At 36.9% G+C, this 25,213-nt stretch overlaps 1 protein-coding gene across 2 annotated transcripts in view; it reads left to right on the top strand.

Moving 5' to 3' along the window:
* Nlk (nemo like kinase) overlaps nt 1-25,213 on the top strand; it is a 145,216-nt gene that overhangs the window by 93,173 nt on the left and 26,830 nt on the right. For both annotated transcript variants that reach the window (XM_010642338.3, XM_010642339.1), the window contains exons 4-5: nt 20,542-20,648; nt 22,304-22,389. In XM_010642338.3, coding sequence (XP_010640640.1) covers nt 20,542-20,648; nt 22,304-22,389 — 193 coding nt within the window. The remainder of the gene's footprint in view (nt 1-20,541; nt 20,649-22,303; nt 22,390-25,213) is intronic.

Here is a 25,213-nt window from a genome sequence, read left to right as displayed (position 1 = left end):
ACTTCATGAAGATTACCTGGGTTCACACTGAAGGAAAGGAAGGTGGTGATGGGAGTGGGCGCGCTTCTTTCACTTGGTAGAAGTACCTTTTATACTAGGAGCTACCTTCTTTAACATTTACATGATGGGAAGGAAGTCCATGTGCCGGAAAGTGTTCCTATCTATCAAGAACTTTCTGCATCTTTGGAAATGAAGTTGCTGAAACCAAACCTTGTAGTTAAAAGCAATTACCTTTATTAAGTATGAATTTTGCTGTATTATTGGTTGTTATCAGGGATTTCCAAGAGCACTGTCAGGTTTGATGATAGACTAGAAGGACTCAGAGGACCCTGTATAGCTGTTAACTCTCATGGTTACAGTTTATTACAACAAAAAGAATATAGATTAAAATCAGCAAATGAAAAAGTTACATAGGGCCTGGTGCAAAGTTCTAGTTGTTGTTGTATTCTTGTTGTTTTGTGTGTTTTTCCCAGTACACACAGGGAGACAGGGCCTAGATGTGTGACAGTATGGGCAAGTGTTGTTACCAACCAAGGAGGCTCACCTGAACCTTGGTGTTCAGGGAGTATATTGTGGGTCAGTTACATAGGCAGGGAGAAGCTGTGTGACCTCCCCTAAATGAATACTGCATAGCCCAAGATCCTGGGCAAACAAAAGCATGTTCAGTATAAATCATACTGTTAGCATAAATTATAGCTAAAGCCCCACATATACTAAGACACTGATTAGGCAGCTAGCTACTCCAGTGGCTCAAATGTTATTTCCCAGAAACACATCCTGAGGACTTTTAGAACATACAGGGTTTGGGCAACTCAAGTCTGCTCTCTGTGGGAAAAGTATATTTTCATTTGCGACAATTGGTGAATATAAGTATGTGAAATAAGTGCCAAATATATATATTTAGGTTCTCTTCATTGAACATTTATGTTATAATTATATCCATCTTGTTTTATGTTATAGTTCAAGTACAAATTATTTTTTCCTAGTGTTTATATTATGTAGGTAGGTTTGTCATTCCTTAAAAAAAAAACCTGTGTGCTTCTATGAGGTAAGAGTTTTCAATCACTTATTGTTGACCATAATTTAATTGCATCTGGGAGAGGTTTGATTTATTATTATTTTAAATACTTAGGGAACAGAGGGAAAGTTAGCATAATTAAGGTTTAGAATCATGGATGATTTATTAGCTATTAACAGCTAATTTTAGCCCTTTTATTAGCAGATTGTTTCTGTGAAATTCCTCTCACCAGAATTATTCATAAATGTTCACATAAAGACCCTGTCATGAAATATTCACGGAGCCCTCTAACATTTAGTTAAATGTTACTTTTTTACTTTGTCTTATATCAGTTAAATTTTAACTTCAGATTAAAAAATTAACATATTACTCTCATTAGGTGACTGCAGATAGGAAAATCTTCCAAACCTAAACCTCAACTTCGTGTTTTCTGTTTCACAGTTTTTAGCTATATGTAAAATCACAGAGAAAGGTAAGTGTTTTCCAGTAGAAGTGTCATTTCAAAATCTGGATCCCTTTAACATAAAATGGAAATTATAACTACAACTGCCACAGGATTATAAAGACTTTTTAGGAAGGAATGGTTTCACTTGGAATGCAGGATATTAAAGAATTGTGCTTTTAAGAAACATTTTTGGGCATGTTTGAGCTGCTGTATTAGACAAGTTCTGAATATGTTGCTGTCTATCTAATGGATCTACTTAGTCAAAGGGATCAGCACACACACACACACACACACACACACACATATATAAAACATATATTTATATTACTTAAGTTATAGAAGAAATAAGTAATCTTCCACTGTACTTATGGTTCTTTTTTCTAAGATTAGAAAAATTGTGCTGTTGTAGTGCATATTCAGGTTTTATATAGACAAACATTTTAAACCAGCTGTCTAAAAACCTAGTTGAATAGTTAATGTATTTTAGAAACTCTGAGCACTTTGATGTAATCAAGTATATAAGAAGAGTATCAGCATATGCAGTTAGTCATATCTAGGTCCAAAAAGAAACTGAATCTGTAATTTAAAAATTACTGTATCATTGCCTACCGGAAATTTATCCTGGGTTTAGAAATACGATGCATTTTTAGATAATTTGTTGAAGCTACTAAAAAGAGAACAATGTCTAGCTATAACTGTTTATGAATCTCCCTACAAGATCCAACAGATGTAGTATGAGTCAGGTATGGAAAGAATAGTAAGCTCTACTATGACCTCTGTATCCTCTAGCTTTTTGTTTTCATCATTTTAATGTAATATATTAACTCAAGAAGTGTGTGCTTTAATAATTTTGAAGATTTTGTCTTTTTCTGAGCTGATACGTTAGCTTTTCAAAGATTACATTTTTCATTTTTAGTTGGAGTTTCTGTTAGGAAATATCTATAAAAAGTTTGAGACTTAATTACTTTGAGCCTGCCAAAGTTTAATCCAGGAATTCTAATTGATTGGAAAACAATATTTATTTTGGTTTAGTCAGGACTCTGAACTTTGCACAATACACATAAACAGGCCCCTTCCCAGAAAGCATTGGATGCTTATTGGATTGGATATTAAAATTTGATTTGTTTTGAGAAAAGCTTACTTTTACTTTGAGACATAATCTTAGAATTTTATGGAGAAGCATATGAGTGGTGAAGGTCTCCTGTGCTAGAAGCAGTTACATCCTAAACTCCATGAAAGTGAGAAGTCCAGTGGGGTGACCATGTTTGCTGGTTTGTCAGGACAGTCCTGGATTTAACCTTATATCCTGGTGTAGTTATTAGTAAGTTTCTTCTTTCGCTCAGAACTGTCCCCATTGGATGATAGGTTTGGTTACTGCAAGCAATGTTTAAGCAGTAATCTTTTGTCATAAAAGATAGTTCTAGACAGAAACTCTAATGCTGTAAAACAGCTCTATAGCCCTCAGGGAGTCAGTGAGGAGCTAAGAACAAACAAATGAAATGCATATATAAATGTGCTCTTTCTGTGGGAGCAGTACTAGCAATGTCTGCAAATCTATATCCTGGGAGATGTTTTTGGGTTGTTTTGTTTTTTATTTGGTTTGGTTTTGGTATTGAGGATTGAACCCAGGGCATTCACACTTAGCTACATCTCTAGCTTTGTTTGTTTGTTTTTTCTGGTACCAGAGATCAAACTTTGGACTGTGTGCTTGCTAGGCAAGCAGTGGCACCACTGAGCTAAATCCCTGGCCCCACTAGCCCTTTTTTTGGGGGGGTGTTGGTTTTTTTTGAAACAGGGTCTCACTATGTGGTTGAGTCTGACCTGGAACTCACTATGTAGCCCAGGCTGGTCTCGAACTCACAGCAATCCTCCTGCCTCAGCCTCCCAAGTGCTGGGATTACAGGCGTGCGCCACCACACCCAGCTACCCTTTTTTTATTTTTTATTTTGAGACAGGATCCCACTGAGCCACTAAATTGCTTAGGCTAGGCTCAAACTTGGAATTATTCTGCTTCAGCCTTCCAGAGTGCTGAGATTACGGAAGTATACTACCATGTCCAGCCTTATATCCTAAAGATTCACATATTGTAAGAATTTCTTGTTCGTTATGACTTATAAGGCCCTGTGTCAAACTAAAACATGTATAAAAGGGCTGGAAATGTGGTTCAATCTGAAGGCCCTGCGTTTAATCCCTAGTACAAAAAGAAAAAAAAGGATCTGATATCTAATCCCCACTCTACTTCAGAAGCCTAGAATAGAAATGCGGAGAAAGAAAAAAAAAACAACGAAAAATTGACAGAACAGTCCAGGAACAGCTAAATTCCTAACCAAACCCCCATTTTGCCATAATATGGTCAGCTTGTTTATTCAGTCAGTAAAATATTTAGCACTGGTATGTATATACATTGGGCTATTCTCTGTGGTGGATACAAAACTAAGTTCTTCATTTATTCAGGTTTAAAGAATTTTTAATATATCAGGCACTTTCCTAAATACTCATCTCCATTTTGAGAAGAATCTAGCTCAGGAAGGTAATTGAAGGCCAGGGATTTGGCTCAGTGGTTCTGCTACCTGCCTCGCAAGTGCAAGGTCCCGAGTTTGATCTCCGGTACCAAAAATAAAAAAAAAGAATAGAGTTTTTTTGGGGTCTGGGATTTGGCTCAGTGATTCCACCATCTTCCTCGAAAGTGGAAGGGCCCAAGTTCAATCCCCAGTACCCCCCACCAAAAAAAGAAAGGTAATTAATTTGTCCAAGCTTTCTTAGAAATGACAGAACTGTGATTTGAACCTATGTTGTCTCATGCAGTGGGTCAGAAGTTTTCTTAACCTATTCTTGGTGTGCTCTGGTGGCTCTTTATGTTTTTTCCTCATGTAGAATACAATCTATGAGGAAGAGATAGGGTGTAAAGTAACTGTCATACATGACAGAATGTGCCAGAAGGAGGCAGGTGGTGTTAGACTTTAATCAGAGAGATTACTTCAGTCAAAATAAAGCAATAAGGAAATTGCGGAGGGAAAGACATTTCAGATGATCTTTGAAGGATAAGAATTTGGAGAGTTAGCATTGGATATTCCATGTGGAGTAAGTATCAGGATCAACTTAATGGAAGGGTCAGTCGTCCACTTGACTAAAGATTTGCATGTACATATAATGACAAATTAATGTAGTTGTGGCCAACTCATAGTGGACTTTGAATATTGACCTAAGGAAACTGGTCTTTATTCAGTAGGCCTTGGGGACTGAATGATTTTTGTGATGAAAAATGACGGAATCAACCAGGTGCAGTGTCCCCCATCTGTAATCTCCGGTTACTCCAGAGGTTGAGACAGGAGGGTTGCAAGTTCAAGAACAGCCTGGGTACCTTAGTGAGATCTTTTCTTAAAATTAATATAATAAAATAATGATAATGATAATAAAGGGCTAGAAGGTAGCTTAGTGTTAGAGCATCTGTCCGTTCAATTCCCAGCGCCCATAGATAGGTGGGAAGGTAGACAGACAGACAGATAAATAGAAAGAATGAACCAGAAATATTGTAAGACTTAACAAGGAGTTTCTTTGGGGAATAATTTTTGAAGTTTTAGAAATGTGTGGTAGTGAAAATTATACAACACTGAAGGTACTTAATGCTGCTGAACTGTATTTTTAATCATTAAAATAATAAGTGTTGTGTTGTATATATTCTACCACAATTAGAAACAAAAACAGAAACCAGATGCACTGTAACAATGGCCTTCCTTTGGGGGCTGAGAGGCAGTAACTTATGTACAGGCAGTTTATATTATAACAGCTATTGCCGCTACACTTAGGAGTTTATGGTTCATTACGACTGATAGTTTTCAAATAGTCATAGTATCAGAATAATCAATTTTATAATAGAGATACCAACTGAGTTTTAACAGATAAAAAAATCACCCTACCCTTCTCTCTCCTCTCAGAAAGTGAAAGACTTATCTGTACCTTGTAATTTTCATAGAACAAAATATTTTCAGTAGTCAGAGCAGTTAGTGGGCCAATTTCAGTGTTGTCAGTCATTATTATTAATTTCTCCCATAATTTAAGCCAAGCCTGATTTCTCTTCCTGGATCCATGTAATCCTTTTTGCAGAGCTATTCTAATTAAATAGCAGTGTGAAAGGATGCTAATGAATGACACATCTAAGTGCATAATATTCTATAAATTTTAGAAAGTATGTGCTGTGAACAAGTAGATGAGGCCTTATGTCAGACCATATATCTGGACATGGGGGGTAGATCCTTATAAATGGATCACTTTTATTTCATCTATTCCCAGCGGCCATAAAAACATACTCAGAAACAGACTTCTTTGATACCCCTCTCCTAGACTCTTTCTGGCAGTGTTGTTCTCCATATATTTTTAATCTTTTCTGCCTTTCAAATCTGTTTTAAACCTCTAACCAAAAGTGAGCTGCTGGTGATGAGTAGCAGTGGGTAGGTCAGGAAGCACCTATGGATTGGTGTGTTGCAAGGCCTTTGCTCCCTTCACAGTGCTGTGGTACTTGTTTATACCACTGAGAGCAATCTGCTCTTGGGTTTGAATAACATCATTTGCATGTTTTTACAGTAAATAAGATTGGGGTAAATGTTTTTAAGTTCTATTGGCCAGAACAACATTTAAAACTAAATTGTCTGGAGATAGAAGTAAATTTTTTCCAACCAGTAAGGGATGGTAGGCGTAACTTGAGGTCTCATTGCCTTTAGGGAAAAGTGTTAATGTTCATGGTATTGAGAATAAAAAGTATGTGTATCCTTTACTCTCTGAATGAATTAAATAACTGAAGAATTTGCCTTTCTCTTCATGAATGAAAAAATTGCAGCAGTAAAGTGTTCCTAATATAGGTAGAGGCTCATCTTTCAAATATATCTGCATTTCTATGTATCTGCATTTTCTTTGGAGGATTATGATGGTAGGAGATTAGTAATTGCTGTACTCCACCATCCACATTTGACAGATACACAGCTTGCTTTTTCCTTTTCCAGAACACTTTGAAAAAGAGAGCTGAAGTTTGAAATAAAATCATTTTCTCTAGGATCTTTTATTGCATACGTGGTTATGATCTTAGTGACAAGTACTCATCCAGCAACATTCTGGGTTATAACAGACTATGTAGAATGACAGCTTTCCAACTTTTTGTTTTTGTTTTTTCTGGTGGTAAAATTGACTTTAAATTGCAATTAAGGTTGTTTTTTATTTTTGACATTGTGTACAACAAATTAGGTGCTTTCAAAAGAAAACGAATTTGCCTTTGCCTGGAAGAGAGATTGCCGTATTCAAACATCTTAACAGAATGACCTTTTATTCCATTGATTTCTATAGAGAAGCACAGACATGTTTTAGAAAAGGTCAGTGAGTCTAATTGAAGCACACACTGACTTTTTCTAGTTGCAAAGTCATCCATGCTTTTTGTTGCAAAGATGATGATGAGATTTAGGGCTGACCATTCATTACAAGAGAACACAGTTCTCTCTCTGTGACACATTGCTCTTTTTCTTTCATGGGAAAAGCATTGTTTGAAACCAACAAAACCCATAAACAGTATTCTCCTTATCCATACTGTTTAGCACTTCCACATTTATTGCACACCAGGCAATTTCATGTCTAAGATCTAGGTTGAAATTTCTTTATTTATGGAACTGATTTTGGAAGAAAAAAATGTGAGGAAAGCAATTTTATTAAGCTTCACATATTTATGGTTGTGGAATTTTCTTTCAACCAGGAATTAGTGCTTAAAATGAGTTTAAGCATGTTTTAACTCATTCTTGTATTTATCATGTACTGGTTCATGGCTTGAGCCTCTCATAAACTCTAGTATGCAGATAATGAGGAATTTATTGTGTCCTTTGGAACAGCCAGTCACCTAACTCATTTGTTCCAACATTAAGATAAGAACTCTTTATACAGAAAAGGGGGAAAATTATAGAACTATTGACCAATATGAAGCCTACTTGACTATCCTTACATTTTTGGGTGCTGTGGGGTCCTGGGGTTGAAACTCAGGACCTTGCACTTGCGAGGCAGACGGTGGCACCGCTGAGCTAAATCCCCATGAAGCCTACTTGATAATGTTGGATATTGTAAAATAATTTGACTTAGTGTTGGTTTCTGTCCAATATGAAATGGAAAAAGAATGATCGGTTTCCATTATCTGAAATCAGTAAAGAGTGTGTAGGGATTAAAATTGAGTTTTCAAAGGTTTCTCTTCATATGTATTCTATAGAAAATAATGTGATGCAGTACATTCTCTATTTTCTTTTCTCAGCCCAGCTAAATCGTTAAATGCCCTTATTTTGTGCTTTTGAAAGCTTTTAATACAGCATTAACAGTTTTTCATACAACATCAGTAGCTCACTGCACGTAAATCTTTGAATGTATTCTTCAGTTAAGCAGGCAAGGCAGCCTGTTCTAATTTGTTTCGCTTTTTGTTTCTGTTTTTGTTTTGTTTTGTTTGAGAACAGGGTCTTGCTGTGTATTCCAGGCTGGCCTTGAACTCATTGTGTAGCCCAGGCTGGCCTTGAGCTTGGAACAGTCCTCCTGCCTCAGCCACCCAAGTGCTGGGATTACAGGAATGCATCCATACCCAGTGTAATTCTGAACTCTAAATCATGAGAGATTTTAAACTGTATAGGTAGCTGTTTACATAAGACAGTATTACACCTTTTCATACATGTGCACGACTTGAGCTGTCCAGAATGGTTAGCTATTACTAAAACACTTACTTTGCAGTGCTTTGTTATGACATGTTTGCATAACACTTCATCAATCAGTAATACAAATTTATTCCTGGTAGTTTATAAACTCCAGTTCTTACTGATTCTCTAAATACTGTGTAATGAATCAGTTTTATCTTTCTTTTTTGTCTGAGTGGTAAGAAAAAATCTAAAACAGCCCTGAACATGGGAATGTGGCAAATTGACCTTTATCCTGTATTCCCAGAGTATTCTTACATTAAGAAACTAGACCTACCAGGAGTCTCCCTTTCTTCTCCCTACAAAGGCTTGTTGTTGGGGCATAATTAACAGCAGTCTCTAAAATTAGCACCCTTCTCTTTTCTTTGTATCATACTCTCATCATCCCTTAGATCTGCAGCCTGACAGAAGTTTTTAGTGCAGTGACTTACTATCATATTGCAAAGAGTAGTAAGTAGTAGTAAGGTCTTCATCATGCCTTTATTCAAAATCCTTATGGCTGATTCAGGGCCCATTTCATCAGCGTTCTGCTATCTTGAAGAAGTAGAATGGAAATCTGTGGTTTGTACCTAGACTGCTTAGGTTTTAATCCCAGCTTTACCTCTTACTACCTATGTGATCTTGAGAAAGTTTCTTAATTTATCTGTCTCAATAAAAATAGAATAATGTACCTGCCTCAGATTTATTTTGGGGGTTAAAATAATAGGAATGGATGGATACAGTATTAAGAACAGTATGTGGCACTTATCCTTCTTATCCCCCCCGTAATAGTCATCACATCTTTTATAGTTCCTTTGAAAGCCCTCCTTGTCTGCATAAAGATTGCCTAGGCTTTAAGGTATTACAGATCCTAAGGTTATTTTAGAAAACTCTTTAAAGTTCCAGCTCAGTTGGAATATTTTTTCCTCTTTGCTTTGAAGAGAGTCACTATAGTTGGAGCAACTTTTCACACCAGCTCTTTGAAACATCTGTGTTCAAGTGAAGAAAAAAAAATTCAAAGGCTTGACTCTAGTCTCTTCACCTCTCTATTAAAAAATAAACACATCTCTAAAACTTCCCAGCTGGTGGGAATAAAATACCTTCAGGGCTCTCAACTATTAAATGGTAATATCAAATAACTACAGAGCCACACCTAATTTGTGCTTTTGAAAAGCCTCAGAACCCTATTATCATTCTCCTGAACTGCTTAACCTGGTTAACCTTCTGATTATTAGCTGCTTGACATATTTAATTCAGGTGTGAGGGTTTAGGGGCACGCATGGGACTGTATTTATTTGATCTTTTCTGTCAGAGTCTACTATCCTGACTTTATTTCTACTTTTTCAGATTGCTAAACACTAGGAGGTATGTGTTAACATGAAGATCTAGGGGTTTCAGAAGCCACTAACTATATGAAAGTTGCCTTAATTGAAGGATATAGAGAATCAGTAGGGCTTTTAGCCACTTCACAGACCAGCTGAGTCTCCTGCTATCGACTCAATTTGAAAGCAGTACCTCCGGAAACTTAATGGACCTATAACACACTACCACAAATCTATATTTCACCCAGAGTACATTTTATTTATGTATTATTGCCTTGCTCTCTGCATACGCTTTGCATGTCATTATTAAGTATTAAGCAAGAACACTGAATCACACAGTTGGCACTAGGACTAATAATTACCTTTAATTGTCTCATTAAACATGTTTGTTTAATCAGTCTTTTCCTCCTATTGATCTATTACTTAAGAGGTAACAAGAGAACCAAATGGAAGAAAAAGGATCAGGTTGAAATGGCATTTCAAAGAAATGATTTGCATGAGAAAGCAAAGTTTTTGGGGTTTATGTGTGTTTTTGTTTGGGCATGTATGTGTGTGGATTCTTTTGAGTTTTTTAATGTAGATTATTAAGGATATTAATTGGTTGCAGAATACTAATCTGATAACTTCATTTTCACCACTCAGAGCTCAACACAGAGAAACTCTTCAGGTGACTAGAAGTTCATTACCAAAACTACTAGTCCCCCATGTGGAGGTTTACAGAGGTCTCGCAGAGATTTGCACTTTTAATTATTCCCTTGAGTTTCTACTCTGTACAAAACCAACCATGTAGCTACTTCTCAAAAATGCTGTGTGCTGTAAAAAACTTTCCTTGGTCTAATAAAGGACTTTTTGTCTTCATATGAATGAACTCTGAAGGAATGTGACTATCATCAACATAATGTTTTTCAGTGCCAAAAACCCACATGAGACTGCATTAATAAGAAATGAATAAAATTTTCCACTTCCTTCAGTGGTGATATCCTTTGGAGGTTGCATGATCTTTTTAAAACCACTGGCCTAAAGGAGCTTTTTTGAGTGATTGCCATTTTGTTTTGTTTTGTTTTTTTTCTTTTGCATTTGTCCCAGGGATAAACGTTGGAAGAAATAAAAACACAGTCATACATTGTGGCAAAGATCATGGACTTTCATGCAGTCCTCAATTCAAATCCTGACATACATACACCCACAGTCTCTTACCATCTTTTTGACCTTGAAAAAAGTTAATTGTTGCTTTTCTCTGATCCTCAAGTTTTCTCAATGATAATAAAGGAAATATTCTTCCTCACAGGGCTGTTAATGTATGTTAGGACTTTTGGGAAAGCAGTTGGCATATTGATATTTAACAAACTGTACCCTTCCTCCTTTCAATGAGGATGATAATGGCTACTGTTAGATAAACTGTTACAACCCAAGTAATTTGCTTGAATTTGGGGTTGAAGGAGTAACTCCAAAGGAGAGGCCAAGTCAGGTTTGCTGAGCTGGGTCTTCACAGATAGGGTTGGAGGTTAGTGAAATGGGCTTGGATAGTGTGAGGCAAAGAAGGGCATAAGATTGGGGGAGTGTGAATGGCTGAGTGCATGCCTTTTTAACAACAACTAATGTTTTGTTGTGGGTGCACTGTGACCTAGCAGGTGTGTTGGGTGTGTCATGTCCTAGCAGAGCAGGCATTGTTCCCCAGGCTCTGGTGGCTCAGAAGAACCATTCTGGTAATTCAGGCAGCTGAGGGTGGGGTGTGTGCAGATGAGGGTCATCTATCACCTAGTCCCTGTTTCCTTTCTGGCAGACATGTATATGTGACATCCAAATGCTGCAGTAATCCTGTGTACTAGATGATGTAATACCTATTTTATAAATGCAGGGACAGAGGGACTGTTTAACTTGCCAAATGTTACCAAGCTAGTAAGTGGCAAGATTATAATCCTGATCATTTTGACTCCAAAGCCTACATCATACTGCCTCCCACTGCTACATCTATTTAAGTCCTTATTTTAAAGTTTCCGGGCCTTCTCCCTTCTGATTTATTTTGTTCTAAGTTTTGTCTGTGGTTTTATATTTCTGAGGTGTACTTGATCTTTGGAAAGAGAAAGTACAGGTTTAGAAAAGGGCACCTCTACTAAATACTAAGCTGTGACCTTTGACTAGTTCCTTCACCTTTCTAAACCTCTTTGCTCCTTTATATAATGGTGGTTATAATAGGACTTTTTTTTACCATAATTCAGAGCTGATTAGGCAAAAATAAATTTAAAACTGGATACCTAACACATAGAAAACTGAAAAATATCAGCTGTTTCTCTTTTTTGGTCAAACTTCTATGTCTATATAAAATTTTTCACTTCTCTCTAGTCATCTCTACTTGACTTTTATATTCCAATGTCAGTCTTTTTCTAACTTCTTCATTGTCTTGTATGCGTCTATCTTTTTTCTCTATCTAATCATTGAGGTAGCATGCACTCAACACCCACATGGTACCCAGTCAGTATATATTGATGCTAATGATGACGGTTAAACAAAGATGCTATTGGCACCAGTCCTGCATCCTCTGAGACTGCTTCAGTAATCATGACTTTCTAAAAACAGAAAAATACTCAATCATCCTACTCATAATTGAAGGTCAGAATTTGATGTCAGCATTTGTTTCTCTGGTAATTGTGTAATTTTTCTGCAGAATTATCTTTGACAGTTGGGGTAGTCAGGATTTCTGGCATGAGGCTGATTATCCTGCATTCTTAAGTTGCTTCCTAAAATAAATAGATACAGCATCATAGAGGTCCGTTAAAAAAAAAATACTGATCATAGTTCACATTTGCTTTAATTGGAACAAGAGGTCAAGGGAGGCCCAGCACTGCACTAAGTGTAGTTGGCTGCCAGGCTGTAGATTAGTTTCCTAGTCTTCTTGCCCATAATCTTTTCTGTTTCAGAAAATTGGACAAATCCATTTTTAATTCTAAACACACCCCTTTTTTCTCTGTCTTTCTGGTATCTGGCATATGTTCGCACCTCATTTCCTTGATCCTCTGAAGATTCCTTGTTTCTTGCTTTTTCCTGTCTCTAATTATGTCTTCCATGAGGACATTTTCTTCCTGAGCAACTTTTATGAGAGGCTAGTAAGATTTTCTTCTTACATTTGTCATTTGCACTAACAACTCTGCTGTTCACCCTGATGGACATAGTTCTGAAAGATGATGCTTGTGAGGTTGAATTTATAGCCTATTATGGTGATATGCTTGTATAACAGAAGTATCCATTTTTTTTTTTTTTTTTTGGTATGTGAAGGGGAAAGTGAAAACAATTTTTAAAATCTTACAAAGAAAATAAGATTTTAACCAAAGGCAAAATTAATGTCTGGTGGATTTCATTTAATAGAAAGTAGAGATATCACTGCTTTATTTTTACGTTATCTAATGAGTCCCAAACTTATATTCTTGGCTTTGAACCTCTTTTCAAATGCTTGCCCTGTATTTCCAGCAGTTTTTTTTTTGTGTGTGTGTGTGTGTGCGCGTGTGTGTGTGTGTGTGTGTGTGGTACTGGGGATCGAACTCAGGACCTTGTGCTTGCGAGGCAGGTGGCAGAACCACTGAGCTAAATCCCCAGTCCTTTTTTTTTTTTTTCTTTCCCCCAGCAGTTTCTAATTCAGTTGTTTATTGTTTTTTGCCTATCAAGAGTCACTAGCCCAACTCTGTAACACAAAGAATTGGCCTAGAGTCTGTTGTTCCCTTTTACACACAACAATATTTTAAATTCCTCTCATCCATTTAAAAAATACAAAGCTATTTAAGTGACCATATATGATTCATAGATGGAGGGGAAATGTTTCTTAAATTGACAAATTTAATTTTATAGTTGGACTAAGAGTATAAGACCTGAAGGAACTGAATACTCAGAAGGTAAAAAGAGATAGGCAGAGAGTGAAGTATAAAAAACAACAACAAAAACTTATGATTTTTAACCTTTTTTTTTTTTTTTTTAGTTACTGGCAAAAGGACTATCAGTTTGGCCTATCAGCCTGATATTTCTTCACTAAAAAAGCAAAGGGTTAGATTTCAGAAACATTCATTACAGCCTAGATTTGAATCTGTGTCAAGGTATTATGAGAATTAGATGAGATGATTTATTGTAGCTTTCTTTTTAAAAAGTTTGCGTACTTTATCTTTTTTTTTTTTTTTTCTCCTCATAGTCCATAATTAAAAACACAGAATTTGGGGCCAAGAATTTAGTTCAATGGCACTGCGCCTGCCTGGCAAGTGCAAGGTCCTGAGTTCCATTCCCAGTGCCAAAACAAACAAACAAAAACACAGAATTCAGCTATTGTTCATTTCAAATCTGCATAGTGTGATGATGTTTGATTAAGAAATGGGAACAGTGGGGTAAGAAGTGTAGTTCAGTGGTAGAATGCTTGCCTAGCATGCGCAGACCCTGGGTTTGATCCCCAGTCCAAAAAGAAAAAAGAAAAGAAGGAATGTAGACTCATGAAGGCAAACTTGTTTGGGAAGCAGCTTGATGTAGTGGACTAAGAATCAAGAAACCTAAGTAGCTATGGCTTTATGTTAACTGGGAATGTGACCTTGGATAATCGCATAACCTCTCTAGCCCATGTTTTTCTGTTGAGTGGTGATCTACAGTAACTGATACTGAAAAAGCAGTAAAGAACCATGAAGTGTTAACTTTAATGAAAAAAAAGGATTAGTTCTTTAAAGGAACACAGGCACTGTTGTTTCTCTTGGGCACCTGATGCATCAGAGCTGCAGTGTGTTCCCGCTCCAGTGTATCTGTAATTGTTCATTTGCATCATTCATTTTTCTGAAGCAAATCAGTACATTTTGAAATTCATATTTCATGAAGCCATTTAACTAATTGCTGCAATCAGTGACAATTTATTTTATAGCAAGGCTGTTCGAATCATTTGAGGTTGCCATATCATGCACCATGTTTTTAACAATCATATTTTTAATAACAAGTTTTAATAGGGGAAATGGTTAATCTGCTAATATTCTCCTGAAAACTCTTAACTTTGGCTTTTTAGTTTTATCATTACTCAATGGTAAATTAACAGATTGTAACAAAGTCATTGATTCAGTGGGTACACCAGCTGTTGGAGAGGCTGGCCCATTTAAAAGAGCAGAAGAGGGAAAAGAGCACCCTGTTTTACTCTTCTGTGGAGACCCTCATTGAATTACTCAAACAATAATCAGATAGATGCTGTTCAAGTTAATGGCACCTCTGAATCCCTGTCAAGAGAGCTTTATTTAATGCGCAACAGACCTGAAGTGATGCAGGTGCCTTTTCAGCCCCTCATTTAATTTAAGCTGCTTTAGTTGGCATGGCAACTATTTGAGACATCTGGGAGACATTATGCTGGGGATTGAGACTTCAGAGGATTTCTACTAGAGCAAAGCAGAAACCTTACTATAAAGTGGGATATGTGTCTGTAAATTTTTCAGATAATAGTGTTAAATTTTAAAATTCAGGAATTATATTTTTCAAAGAAAATTTTAAAAGATCGGCCTGGTTGTTAGGTTGTTTTCTGTGAAGAAAACACTGTTCTATCCCTGTAGTAAAAAAAAAAAAAAACATTCCCCCTAAGAATTTACTTTGCAGAACTAAAGCATGACAAAATTTAATCTCAGCAAAGAGGATATTTTAATTACTTTGTTTAAAAAAAAAAACACTTGTATTTAGAATGCCTTTAGTCTTTTGTGTTTAGAAGATATTAATGAAAAAAGAAGCATTTCTGCACAAAGTTAAAACAGAAAATGGAAAGGTAACAAAGTGCTTTATGTGTTTTGCCCTAGACTTTTTGGGTTAATTTATTTACTTGCCTTTTTTCTAACTCAACCTGTCATCTTCTAAAGCAGAGATATGAAAGTAACATTCTTTTAAACTCTTTTCCTGAATACTTTAATAGAAGATTCAGTGAAAGGTTTTTCAAGTTTATAGATCCTAAAAACAATAGTGATATAGTCATTTGTGTAGTAGAGGAAATTCTTGCTGGTTTGTATTTTGTGAGAAATTATGTACATGTGGTGTTTGTTTTGTTTTTGGTACCAGGGATCGAACTCAGGTCCTTGTGCTTGCAAGGCAGGCAGTGGAACCACTGAGCTAATTCCCCGACACTTGGATGTGGCTTTAGAATAGAGGAATTGACTTATTCAAAACCATACTCTATATTGATTATGAAAGCCTTACCCAAATTTTTTGATACTTGATAGTACTTTGTATTGGGTTGAACCCATATGAAACTGTAGTTGGTCAAAAAGTAGTCTGGTTTGTCAGTTCACATTCCTAAAGTCTAGGGTGATCAACATCCTGGCCTGATATGTTTTATAATGCCAAAAAAAAGTAGAATTTTTTTAATAAGTAGTTATAAAGTAGAATAGTGCCTATTCCAAGGTTTTCCATTCCCCTTTCTTTGAAAATGTAGTCACTGTTAGAAGAAAACATATAACATTATTTTATACTTACTCTGTTTTTTGCTTTTGTACCAATTTGTTCCTTTCATAAGTCAAAGCAAGATTTTCCAAGTGTCAGCACTCTGAATTCAACCTGATAACTTGAAAATTAAGATGTTTTCTCTCTGCTGCTTGCATGCATACCAACTGTCACTACTTACACTGAAGATCCTGGCATCACAGCTTGGCTGCCAGGTTTGTAGATATGTGAGGCAGAATAGAATATAGCCTGCTCTTCATAACCATACAGGAATTTTTCATTGCTGGCAGGAGCAAAAAAATTGTCAATAAACTTGGCAGATATGACTGACAATCTCATACAGATAAGTACTTATTCGTACTTTCTTTCTGTAGGACTATTTTTTCCTGGATAAAACTTCAAGTTGACAACTATTATAGTCCATTTGGACTGCTACCAAAAGAAATACCATACACTAGGTAGCTTATGAATGACAGAAATTTATTTCTTGGAGTGCAGGAGGCTGGGAAGTCTAAAACTAAGATGATGCCAGATTTGTTGTCTGCTGAGGGCCCATTTCTTGGTTCATATTGAGTGAGAATATTGAGGCTTTTTGCTGTAACCTAAAATAGAATGAGCTGGGCATGGTGCCCACCTATAATCCCAGCACTCAGAAGGCTAAAGTAAGAGGTTTGCTGCGAGTTCTAGGCCAACCTGCCCTGCATAGAGAATTCAAGGCCAGTCTGAACTACGTAACGAGGAGAGGGGATTAAGATGTGTCTCAGTGCTCCCTGGGTTCAGTTGTCAGTACCAGGTGGGAGTGAGGGAAGGAGAATAGTGAGGCTTCTGATTAAGACTTACTGGTTCAAAGCCCGGCATGGTGGCTCACGCCTGTAATCCCAGCACTCGGGAGGCTGAGCCAGGAGGATCACTGTGAGTTCGAGACCAGCCTGGGCTACATAGTGAGTTCCAGATCAGTCTCAACTACATAGTGAGACCCTGTCTCAAAAAAACAAACAAACAAACAAAAAAAAGACTTACTGGTTCAGAGCCTGGGATTTAGCTCAGTGGTCCCACTGCCTGCCTCGCAAGTGCAAGGTCCTGAGTTTGATCCCCAGTACCAAAGAACAGACCTACTGGTGCAAATAGGAATATTTTTTCTGTCTTTATCCTGTGATTGAGATTGCAGGGGTTCAGTATATATAAGAGGATTAATATCCTTCATAATGGATTACAAGTAATAATTACCACCCCAGTAGAAAATTAAGCAAAGGATAGAAACAGCTTGCCCTTGCTCTTACTGCCATGTTCGTACATACATGTGGCCAATAAACATGTAAATGATTTCAACCTGAAAACACAATTGGCAGACCACAATGTCAATAAGGTGTTAAAAATTCAGAGAAGAGGCAGAAATCTAAACTGGTAGTGGTGTGCACCCAGAGACAGGTTAATTCTTGTTACAGGACATCAAAAAGCCTTAGGAATTGGAAACATCAAATACCTCAGAAAATAGGAAGACAGGTAGATCTAAACACAAGACTGGTTATAAGCCTCTGTAAGAAGAATAAAGATGTCCTAATCTTCCCCATCCCTGCAGGAGAGAAAAGGTTTCTTTTGTTGTGGTTTTGTTTTGTTTTTATTGGGTTTTTTTGTTTGTTTGTTTTTGTTTTTTGGTACTAGGGATCAAACTCAGAACTTTGTGCTTTCATGGCAGGCAGCAGAACCACTGAGCCAAATCCCTGGCCCCAAAGGTTTGTTCTTGAAGACAGCATGGTTAGCTATGGTGTCTCTGGCTCTGGCTCCTAGATCTGTGGCAGCCTGACCTGTACCTCCTATGGCAGAAGATTAAAGGACACTTTTTGGAGAAATGGATTAACCCAAGAGAGAATTTATACATAATTGAAGTTGTCTCATGAAGCAATACCATAAAGCTCTAAGAGCTCCAGAGAGCTACATTATATTGAAGCAGTAATAGCCTAAACACCCAATGATGAGGGGTGCTCAACTAATGATGTATTTCATGAAAAGGAATACTAAATCAGTGCTTAACGTTATATAAAAGATAATGCAATACCATAGGAAGATGTCAGCCTGTTTCCTCACCTGGGAACCCAAACTTGTAGGGTTGCCATAAATTATACATGAGATGATAATAAGGTAGGTAGTAGTACACCTGGTGCCTGGTAGGTGCTCGGTATATACAGGTCCTGTTCTGAGAGTAGATTTGTGAACAGAATAGACAAAAGCCCTTGCCTTCATGAAAAGGTTAAGTTTTAAAAAGACAATAAACACAATGAGTAAGTTATATAGGATGATAAGTACTAAAGGAGAAAGAAGTCATAGAACTATGCAAGGAGGTAACAGTTGGATATGGATTGGTCCAGGTAGGGCATCAGTTGAAAGAGAAAGTGTTAGGTAGGTAAATATTGGGAGGTACAAACCATGCAGAGGGAACAAAGGCCCCTCGGAGAGCGACCATGAGGAGAGCGATAGGAGAAGCTGTCAGAGAAGTAAAAAGACCAGATTTTTTATGAACCCTAAGGCCATTTGATGGACATAGGCTTTTACTGAAAATGAAGTGGAAAGGATTTGCAGAAGAGTGGCACAGTTTGGCCTTATCCTAAAAGGTCACTCTGAAATGCACCCCAAAATTAGATAAACTGATGGATGGAAAGAGTAATGGGTGAGTGTATAATAGAAATAATATGGCAAAATAGTTAAGTATAGAATCTAGGTGGTAGTTAAACAGTGGTCACTAATCCTTTCAAATTGTATTGAAATTTTTTTATAAAAGTTGCATTAAAAACAAGAGGAAAAGCTAAATTTAACTTTGATAATATCCTTTGAGTCATTTTATAGAATAATTCTGAGATGTCACTGAAAACTGTCCTATAGAAAATACTACAAGCCAAATCACATTTTCTCTTTCATTATGAGGCAAGTGGATGTCTTTAGAAAGAACCTAAATGATAAAACCAAAGATTAAAGTATTGTACAAGTCTTTAAACATTACATTTTCTATATATAAACATACAGATAAAAATAAATCAGTAAAAAAATTATTCTGCCTACTGTTTTAGAAACCTAGGGGCCCTGGGCCACATTGATAGCAGTGGACATGACAAAAAGTGACCTAATCATAGTTAAATTTTGAAGGTAAAACCAACAGGATTTTCACAAGGGAGAGGTGGAGAGAGAAGGAGAGATAAATGCCAAGAATAACGATAAGGTTAGTGGTTGTTGGTCTGAGCAGCTTCAGCATAGATAATATTTAAAGGAGTAGAACTGGATTCTGATACCCAAGAAGGTGAGAATGGAGAACCAAGCCTGGGGCATTTCAGCATTAAGTGGCATGAGAGGAAAGAAGAGAAGCTTGATAGCCTAACACCATTTAAAGAAAATACCTCAAAGAGGAGCAAATTTTAACTGTGTCAAATGCTACTGTTAATTACCCTCCCTGCTCCCATGTTGACATTTGGAAATTGCCTTAAGTCATAGTTAAATCATAAGATTTGCCCACTTTGTCTTTGTACAATGCAGTCTTGGAGACCAGGCTAACACTGAACTCACTATTTGCCCCACGCCGGCCTCAGTCTTCCTGCCTTAGCCTCCCAAGTGCTAGGATTACTCACAAGTATGTGCCTCTATACCCTGCTTCCACCCAGAATTTTAATAAGTATTAAGTACAGCCATGGTAGTAAAACATTAATCTGTTTTGTCCTAGATGGACCAAAAGATGATTCCTTACTGTCTGTAACATTCATGTGCTTTGCCAGAGTTTGGAATTCCATATATCTGTGGCTCCCCAGGCTCCATCCAGTCTTTGATCATCTGCTATGTGTCAAGTGAACAAAACACAGAGGTTACAACAGAATACAGAGCATAGGCAACTTGATATTTATTAAGGAGATTTCATAAACGTTTGTTTGTTTGTGTTTTGAGACAGAATCTAACTATATAGTTGAGGCTAACCTTGAACTCACTATATATCCCAGGCTGGCCTCAAACTTGTGGTGGTCTTCCTGCCTCAGCCTCACAATTCCTGGGATTACAGGCATGTGCCATCAGGCCAAGTTTGATAAATTTATACAAAGTTAAATAGTAAAAGAATTAAGTTCTTTGCATTATGGAGTGACTTGGATTTGAGCTGACCATTTTACACATCTTTGGAAATGTCGGACTTTGTAAAGTAATTTAAACTATAGTTGATTGATGAGTTGCAGTCTTTTTCCAAGGTGACCTAGGATGAGATCACCGGCCCCCCCTCCCTTTTTGTTTGGATTCAAACGGTGTCCTAGTTGCATGTCTGGGTAGACCTTGAGATGTTTGGGTGGATTTAAAGGACGATCTAGTTGCATATCTTAGTAGACCTTGAGACTATTTTGTCTTCACGCTTTTTCTGGCCTGGCTGTTAAGGAAAATATTATCTCTTTTATAAATGCTGATCATAAGAAAATAATTTGGTAGTTTACTTCTAACTTTTTAACATGTACATTCTTTTAACTTGGACAATATTTTATCTGATGGAGGCTGGAATTGTCACCTCTGTCATGCTATCTAGAAGCTTTCTTTCCTTAAGTTTATCCAGCTTTGAAAATGGAAGTTATTCTTTAAAAGGGATTGGGGGTTGAAGTCTCTGAACTCTCCTTAACTTAAAACCTCAAGATATGTTGTCACAGAACTGATGCAGAGTGACCTACATAAAATTATCGTCTCTCCTCAACCACTCAGCTCAGATCATGTCAAAGTTTTTCTTTATCAGATTTTGCGAGGTAAGATTTTCTTTATGAAAACAAAGACAGTATCATGACATATATGAAACGCTTTGCTTTTTATTTGAACTTTAATCTGGACTTCCAAGGCATTCTTCTTCCCTAAAGTCCTTTTTTCAAGGTGCATTTTATTATTGTTATATTTGATGTTAAAAAAGAGGTTTTTAAGGTGACCAGAAAAATGGTTCTTATTTTCGTGATGGAGGAGAAGATCCTGTGAAATTCATCAGACAGTTCAGGAGGTTAATCTAGGAAGGTAAATAAGAAGAGTGGTTTGTGATAAATCCACTAAGCAGCCTTTACTTCTTCACAGAATGGGAGTGTGTGACATTCAATAACTAAATTAAAACGTGACTATTTCCATAGATGACATCCATTCTGTGAACCAACAGTAGCTGAGTCTGTCATACTATTGGCTGGAATAGCTGAGTCCAATATAGAGAAAGAAAATACACTTAAAACCAAAGCAAATGGAGAAGACCAGTAAATACAGTCAGCTCAATAATTCCAGACCACCTCTAAGCTTAAGAGAACCGACTTGACTGAGAAATGATTTGGGCTAGCATAATTGATGCCTCTGGCCATCAGCTGTGTCCTTTAGGAGTTAGCTATTACCAATGAAGAATTATTTAAAGATGAAACCGTTTTCTTATCTAGTAAAATAACATTTTTTCACAGAATTCATAGAATTAAAAGATCCTTTAGAGAATCTGAATAGTATCTGCCAAAAGGATTAAAACACATTACACAATATTAAAAGTAGGATGTTCACCTCAAATAAATGTATTGATTTTCTATGTTAGGGGAAAATGGTGCAGATAGATTATTGGCACTTTTTGCACTTGTGGAGACTATGATTTGCTACATTTTTTTTCACTTATTTTTTTTCTCTCATTGAGTTTATTGGTACATTTTAGGTATACAGTACAGTTACATTCATCATTGGGGTCTTGTACCTTTACATGACCGGTCTTGGTTCTCATTTTTTCCCCTTGTCCCTGCCCTCCCTTCACCCCCTCCTCCCCTCCCCATTTACAAACACTTTATTTCTATTTTTTCATTTTCTCATATATTTTTTTCATATTTTTTTTTAAAGCTCAACCTTCACACTGTGACTTTTAGCAGTGAAGGTGCAAAAGTATTAAAAAATGATGAACTACACTCTTGATTGTTGGTGGTGAAGGACGCTACTGACACAACTGGACAAGCTCCTGAATTTTGTCATACCGACAAGAATCTCCTGGGCAAGGCTCCCTGTTGGTTAATGTAAAGTGTTTTGTTGGGGCACGTTCAGAATCATAGGTTGAGAGTATCACTGGCAGGACTCCAGAAACCACACTGATGAGCAGTTAAAGGATATTCATATGGTCAGTCTTCAATCCGGAGTCTAAGAAGCTTATCTATGCTCAAACCTGTGTAATCTTTTAAATTATAGACATTGTCTCAGACTACGCAAACCTTTCATGACATTTTACTGCAGCAGAATTACAGTTTTTTGAGTGGGGACTAAGTCAGGCTTTTAATAATATTCATTATGAAGTTATTTAGGGAACAATTTAAAATTCTCTACTCACTTTCCTTCTAAGGTTTTTCCCAGATCATCAGTTGAGAAAAGGAAATTAAATACCTACAGTTAAATCTGTTTCTTATTTCAGGTTTGAAATATCTGCATTCAGCTGGCATTTTACATCGAGACATTAAGCCAGGGAATCTCCTTGTGAACAGCAACTGTGTTCTAAAGGTATTCTTCAGTTTATTTAAAGATCTACAGAGAAATCAGAATGTCAGGCCCAAGATAGGCCTTAAAACAATTTTCATTACTAAAAATTAACAAACCAATTTTCTCTAGCAGTATCACTTGTCATGGCCACAGTAACTAAACTGCATCTCTGACTCCTGTTGTTGACATATTTTGTTGTGTTTTGGAAACACTGAAAGGGGAATTAAAACATGACTAGAAAGAATAGGGAAGCTGTTATCTTTTCATATTGATACATTGGTTTTTGTTGTTTTGGAATTTTGTTGTTGTTGTTCCATTGTTAAAAGAAGTATATATTAGAAGAACTATGTGAATATCAGTTAGCTTTTATTTATGTGAGAGTGAAGTTTGTTTTTTTCTGAAGTTTTTTAATTCTTTTTGGTTTTGTTTTGTTTTTTTCTGGTACTGGGAATCAAACTCAGGACCTTGTGCTTGCGTGCCACTGAGCTAAATCCCCAGCCCCCGAAGTATGTTTGTTTGTTTGTTTGTTTTCAAGAGTAGGAAAAATTTATTGAGAGAAAGAAAGTTGTCTAAGAGAGACAGAGGGGGACTGGAAAGTGGGTTTCCCACTCACCCCCTTTCTCCAAGATGTTTTATACAGCAAAGCCATGTTGTGGGACAGGAACAAAGTGGGACAAAACTGTAAGACCCAGTGGAAATTTACAAGGTGGGCATGAGGTGGGGCAAAACCATGACTAGCCAATAAGATTACAAGTATACTTACCCAGATAATATTGATTAAATGGGGTCGAATGGAGGAGCAAGTCACATAGCAAGCAAGTACAAGGATTTTCAGTAAGGGTGGGGGTCAGGGATATTTCCTGGAAAGGTTCAGTTAAAACCTTGGCCCCCCACCCAGTTGATTGAAACCTATTTAGAATATCAGTCACTCCTATTTATCCCCAGGTGAAGTTTTTTGTTGTTTTTTTAAAGAAGACCGGCCTGTATTTTTGCACAGTCAGCATTTCTAAAGCGGTGATCAAAAATACAGTGAATAACTAGATTTTCAAATGTATTAAAGTAAAACACACATTCCCATTAATGTCCCTTCTGTGAGCACACTTAGCCCATTGTTCTTGCCACTTTAAGAAGCAATTCTGGAAGTTGTCTTTTATGAGTATCTTTAGGGGGTGTGATCAAACATACAGTAAATGTTGCTGCCAGGTGCCTTCCAACAGAAAGGCAGGTTCATAAAAACACTGCAGTGTGTCTTCATCCACCTTATTACCAGATAATGATATCATGTGACCTCCAGCTCTTTCCTAAAATCAAGATGATCATGAAATGTATACAATTTGAATTGATGCAGGTAGCCGCAACAGCACAAGTAAACAAAAAGGAAGACTTCCAGAATTGCTTCAGAAAGTGGCAAAAATGATGGGATAAGAGCATTCAGAGTAAGAGGGAGTTGGAGACAGATCTCACTGTGTAGCCCAGGCTGGCCTCGAACTCACAGCTCTCCTGCTGCCTCAGCTTCCCAAGTGCTGGGATTACAGGCGTGCGCCACTGTGCACAGCATGGCAGTCTGCCTTTTACTATAATAACTTTTTAAGTTTAAACATGTGTGTATTTTAAAATCATACCTCATATTTGAGGTAGCAGAGTGGGAAGCATAAACATATTTAAAAGTGAAATGCTAGGTTCACAAAGGGGCGTGTGCACCCATCAGATGTGCTGCCACAATGTGGACTAGCCAACTCTCAGTTATCCCCCTTAAAAGGAAGCGTATTCATTATATTTAGTAGCCCCTCAGTCGTCAGTTTCCATTTTCCTTCTCTCTGTAGTGCCACTTCCCATTGTTTCTTGTTGGAAGGGCTCACTGCACCTCCATGTGTACATTTCTCTATTTCTATTACAGATATGTATTGGCAGAACTCCTGAATAGCTAGTAATCCAGTGTATTTTTCCTCATCATCTAAGTTAGACATAAGGGTTGTCCTAGAGCTGTGTCATCTCTCTGTAAGCTAATAAAACTCTGATTTATGTCTTGAGTGGCTATTGTATTACATGGTGCTTCAGTCTACAGTAATTATTTTTACCATCTCAACTGATACATTTAAAAGGAAAAACCTTTTTAAATGTTACCTACTGTAAGTCATTAAGACTATTGTTATTACTTAGGTTGTTAGCATTTACAGCCAAATGTATAGCTTTCATTTTTTATTTTAAGTGCTTTCTTTGAACTATAGGCCAGTTCTCCTTACAAGTCAGTAGGTTAGACTGTTTATGAATGAAAGTTCTTTATTATATCCTTGGAGAGCCCTGACCTTGTTTTACCTCTGTTGACTTAAAAAATTGTTTTTGATGTTTTCCCTGAGAATAGCTGATTTTTTTGTTTCTACACTGAAATTAATTGCCCCCAGAATCTGCTAAAGTATTCCCTTCAAAGGTCTTTGAATCCCTCCTCTAGCCTGCCACTTTGTACTTCTTGAAGAAAGCTTGTTAACTCTTGATGAGCCTCTAACTCATTTTAATTTTTAAAAAATTGAAAACATTAGAGTTAAGATTGTTTTGTCTTATTCATGTCAATATTAGGACAATTTATGCCAGTCTCTTCTCATTTGAGTTTTTAGTTGGAAGACTTCATAAAGGATTTTCTGTAGAGTCTGTCATTCCTGATGCCATTAACTGCTTGAAGTCCATTTTCCAAATCATCTATTACAGTATTACAAACTCTGGATACATAATGGGTAACCAAAGGAAAATGTCACTTTGAATACATGGCACAAATCAGAACAAACCGAAGTGTTGCTCTGTTTCTTTGACTCATCCTTAGGCCTACTTTTTTTTTTTTTTTTTTTTTTTT

The sequence above is a fragment of the Fukomys damarensis genome, unplaced genomic scaffold, assembly GCF_012274545.1.
Source record: "Fukomys damarensis isolate Sample0158 unplaced genomic scaffold, DMR_v1.0_HiC HiC_scaffold_13, whole genome shotgun sequence".
NCBI classification, from domain to species: domain Eukaryota; kingdom Metazoa; phylum Chordata; class Mammalia; order Rodentia; family Bathyergidae; genus Fukomys; species Fukomys damarensis.
Note: the sequence above shows the minus strand (reverse complement) of the source record. Positions and strands in the feature narration are given on the sequence as shown.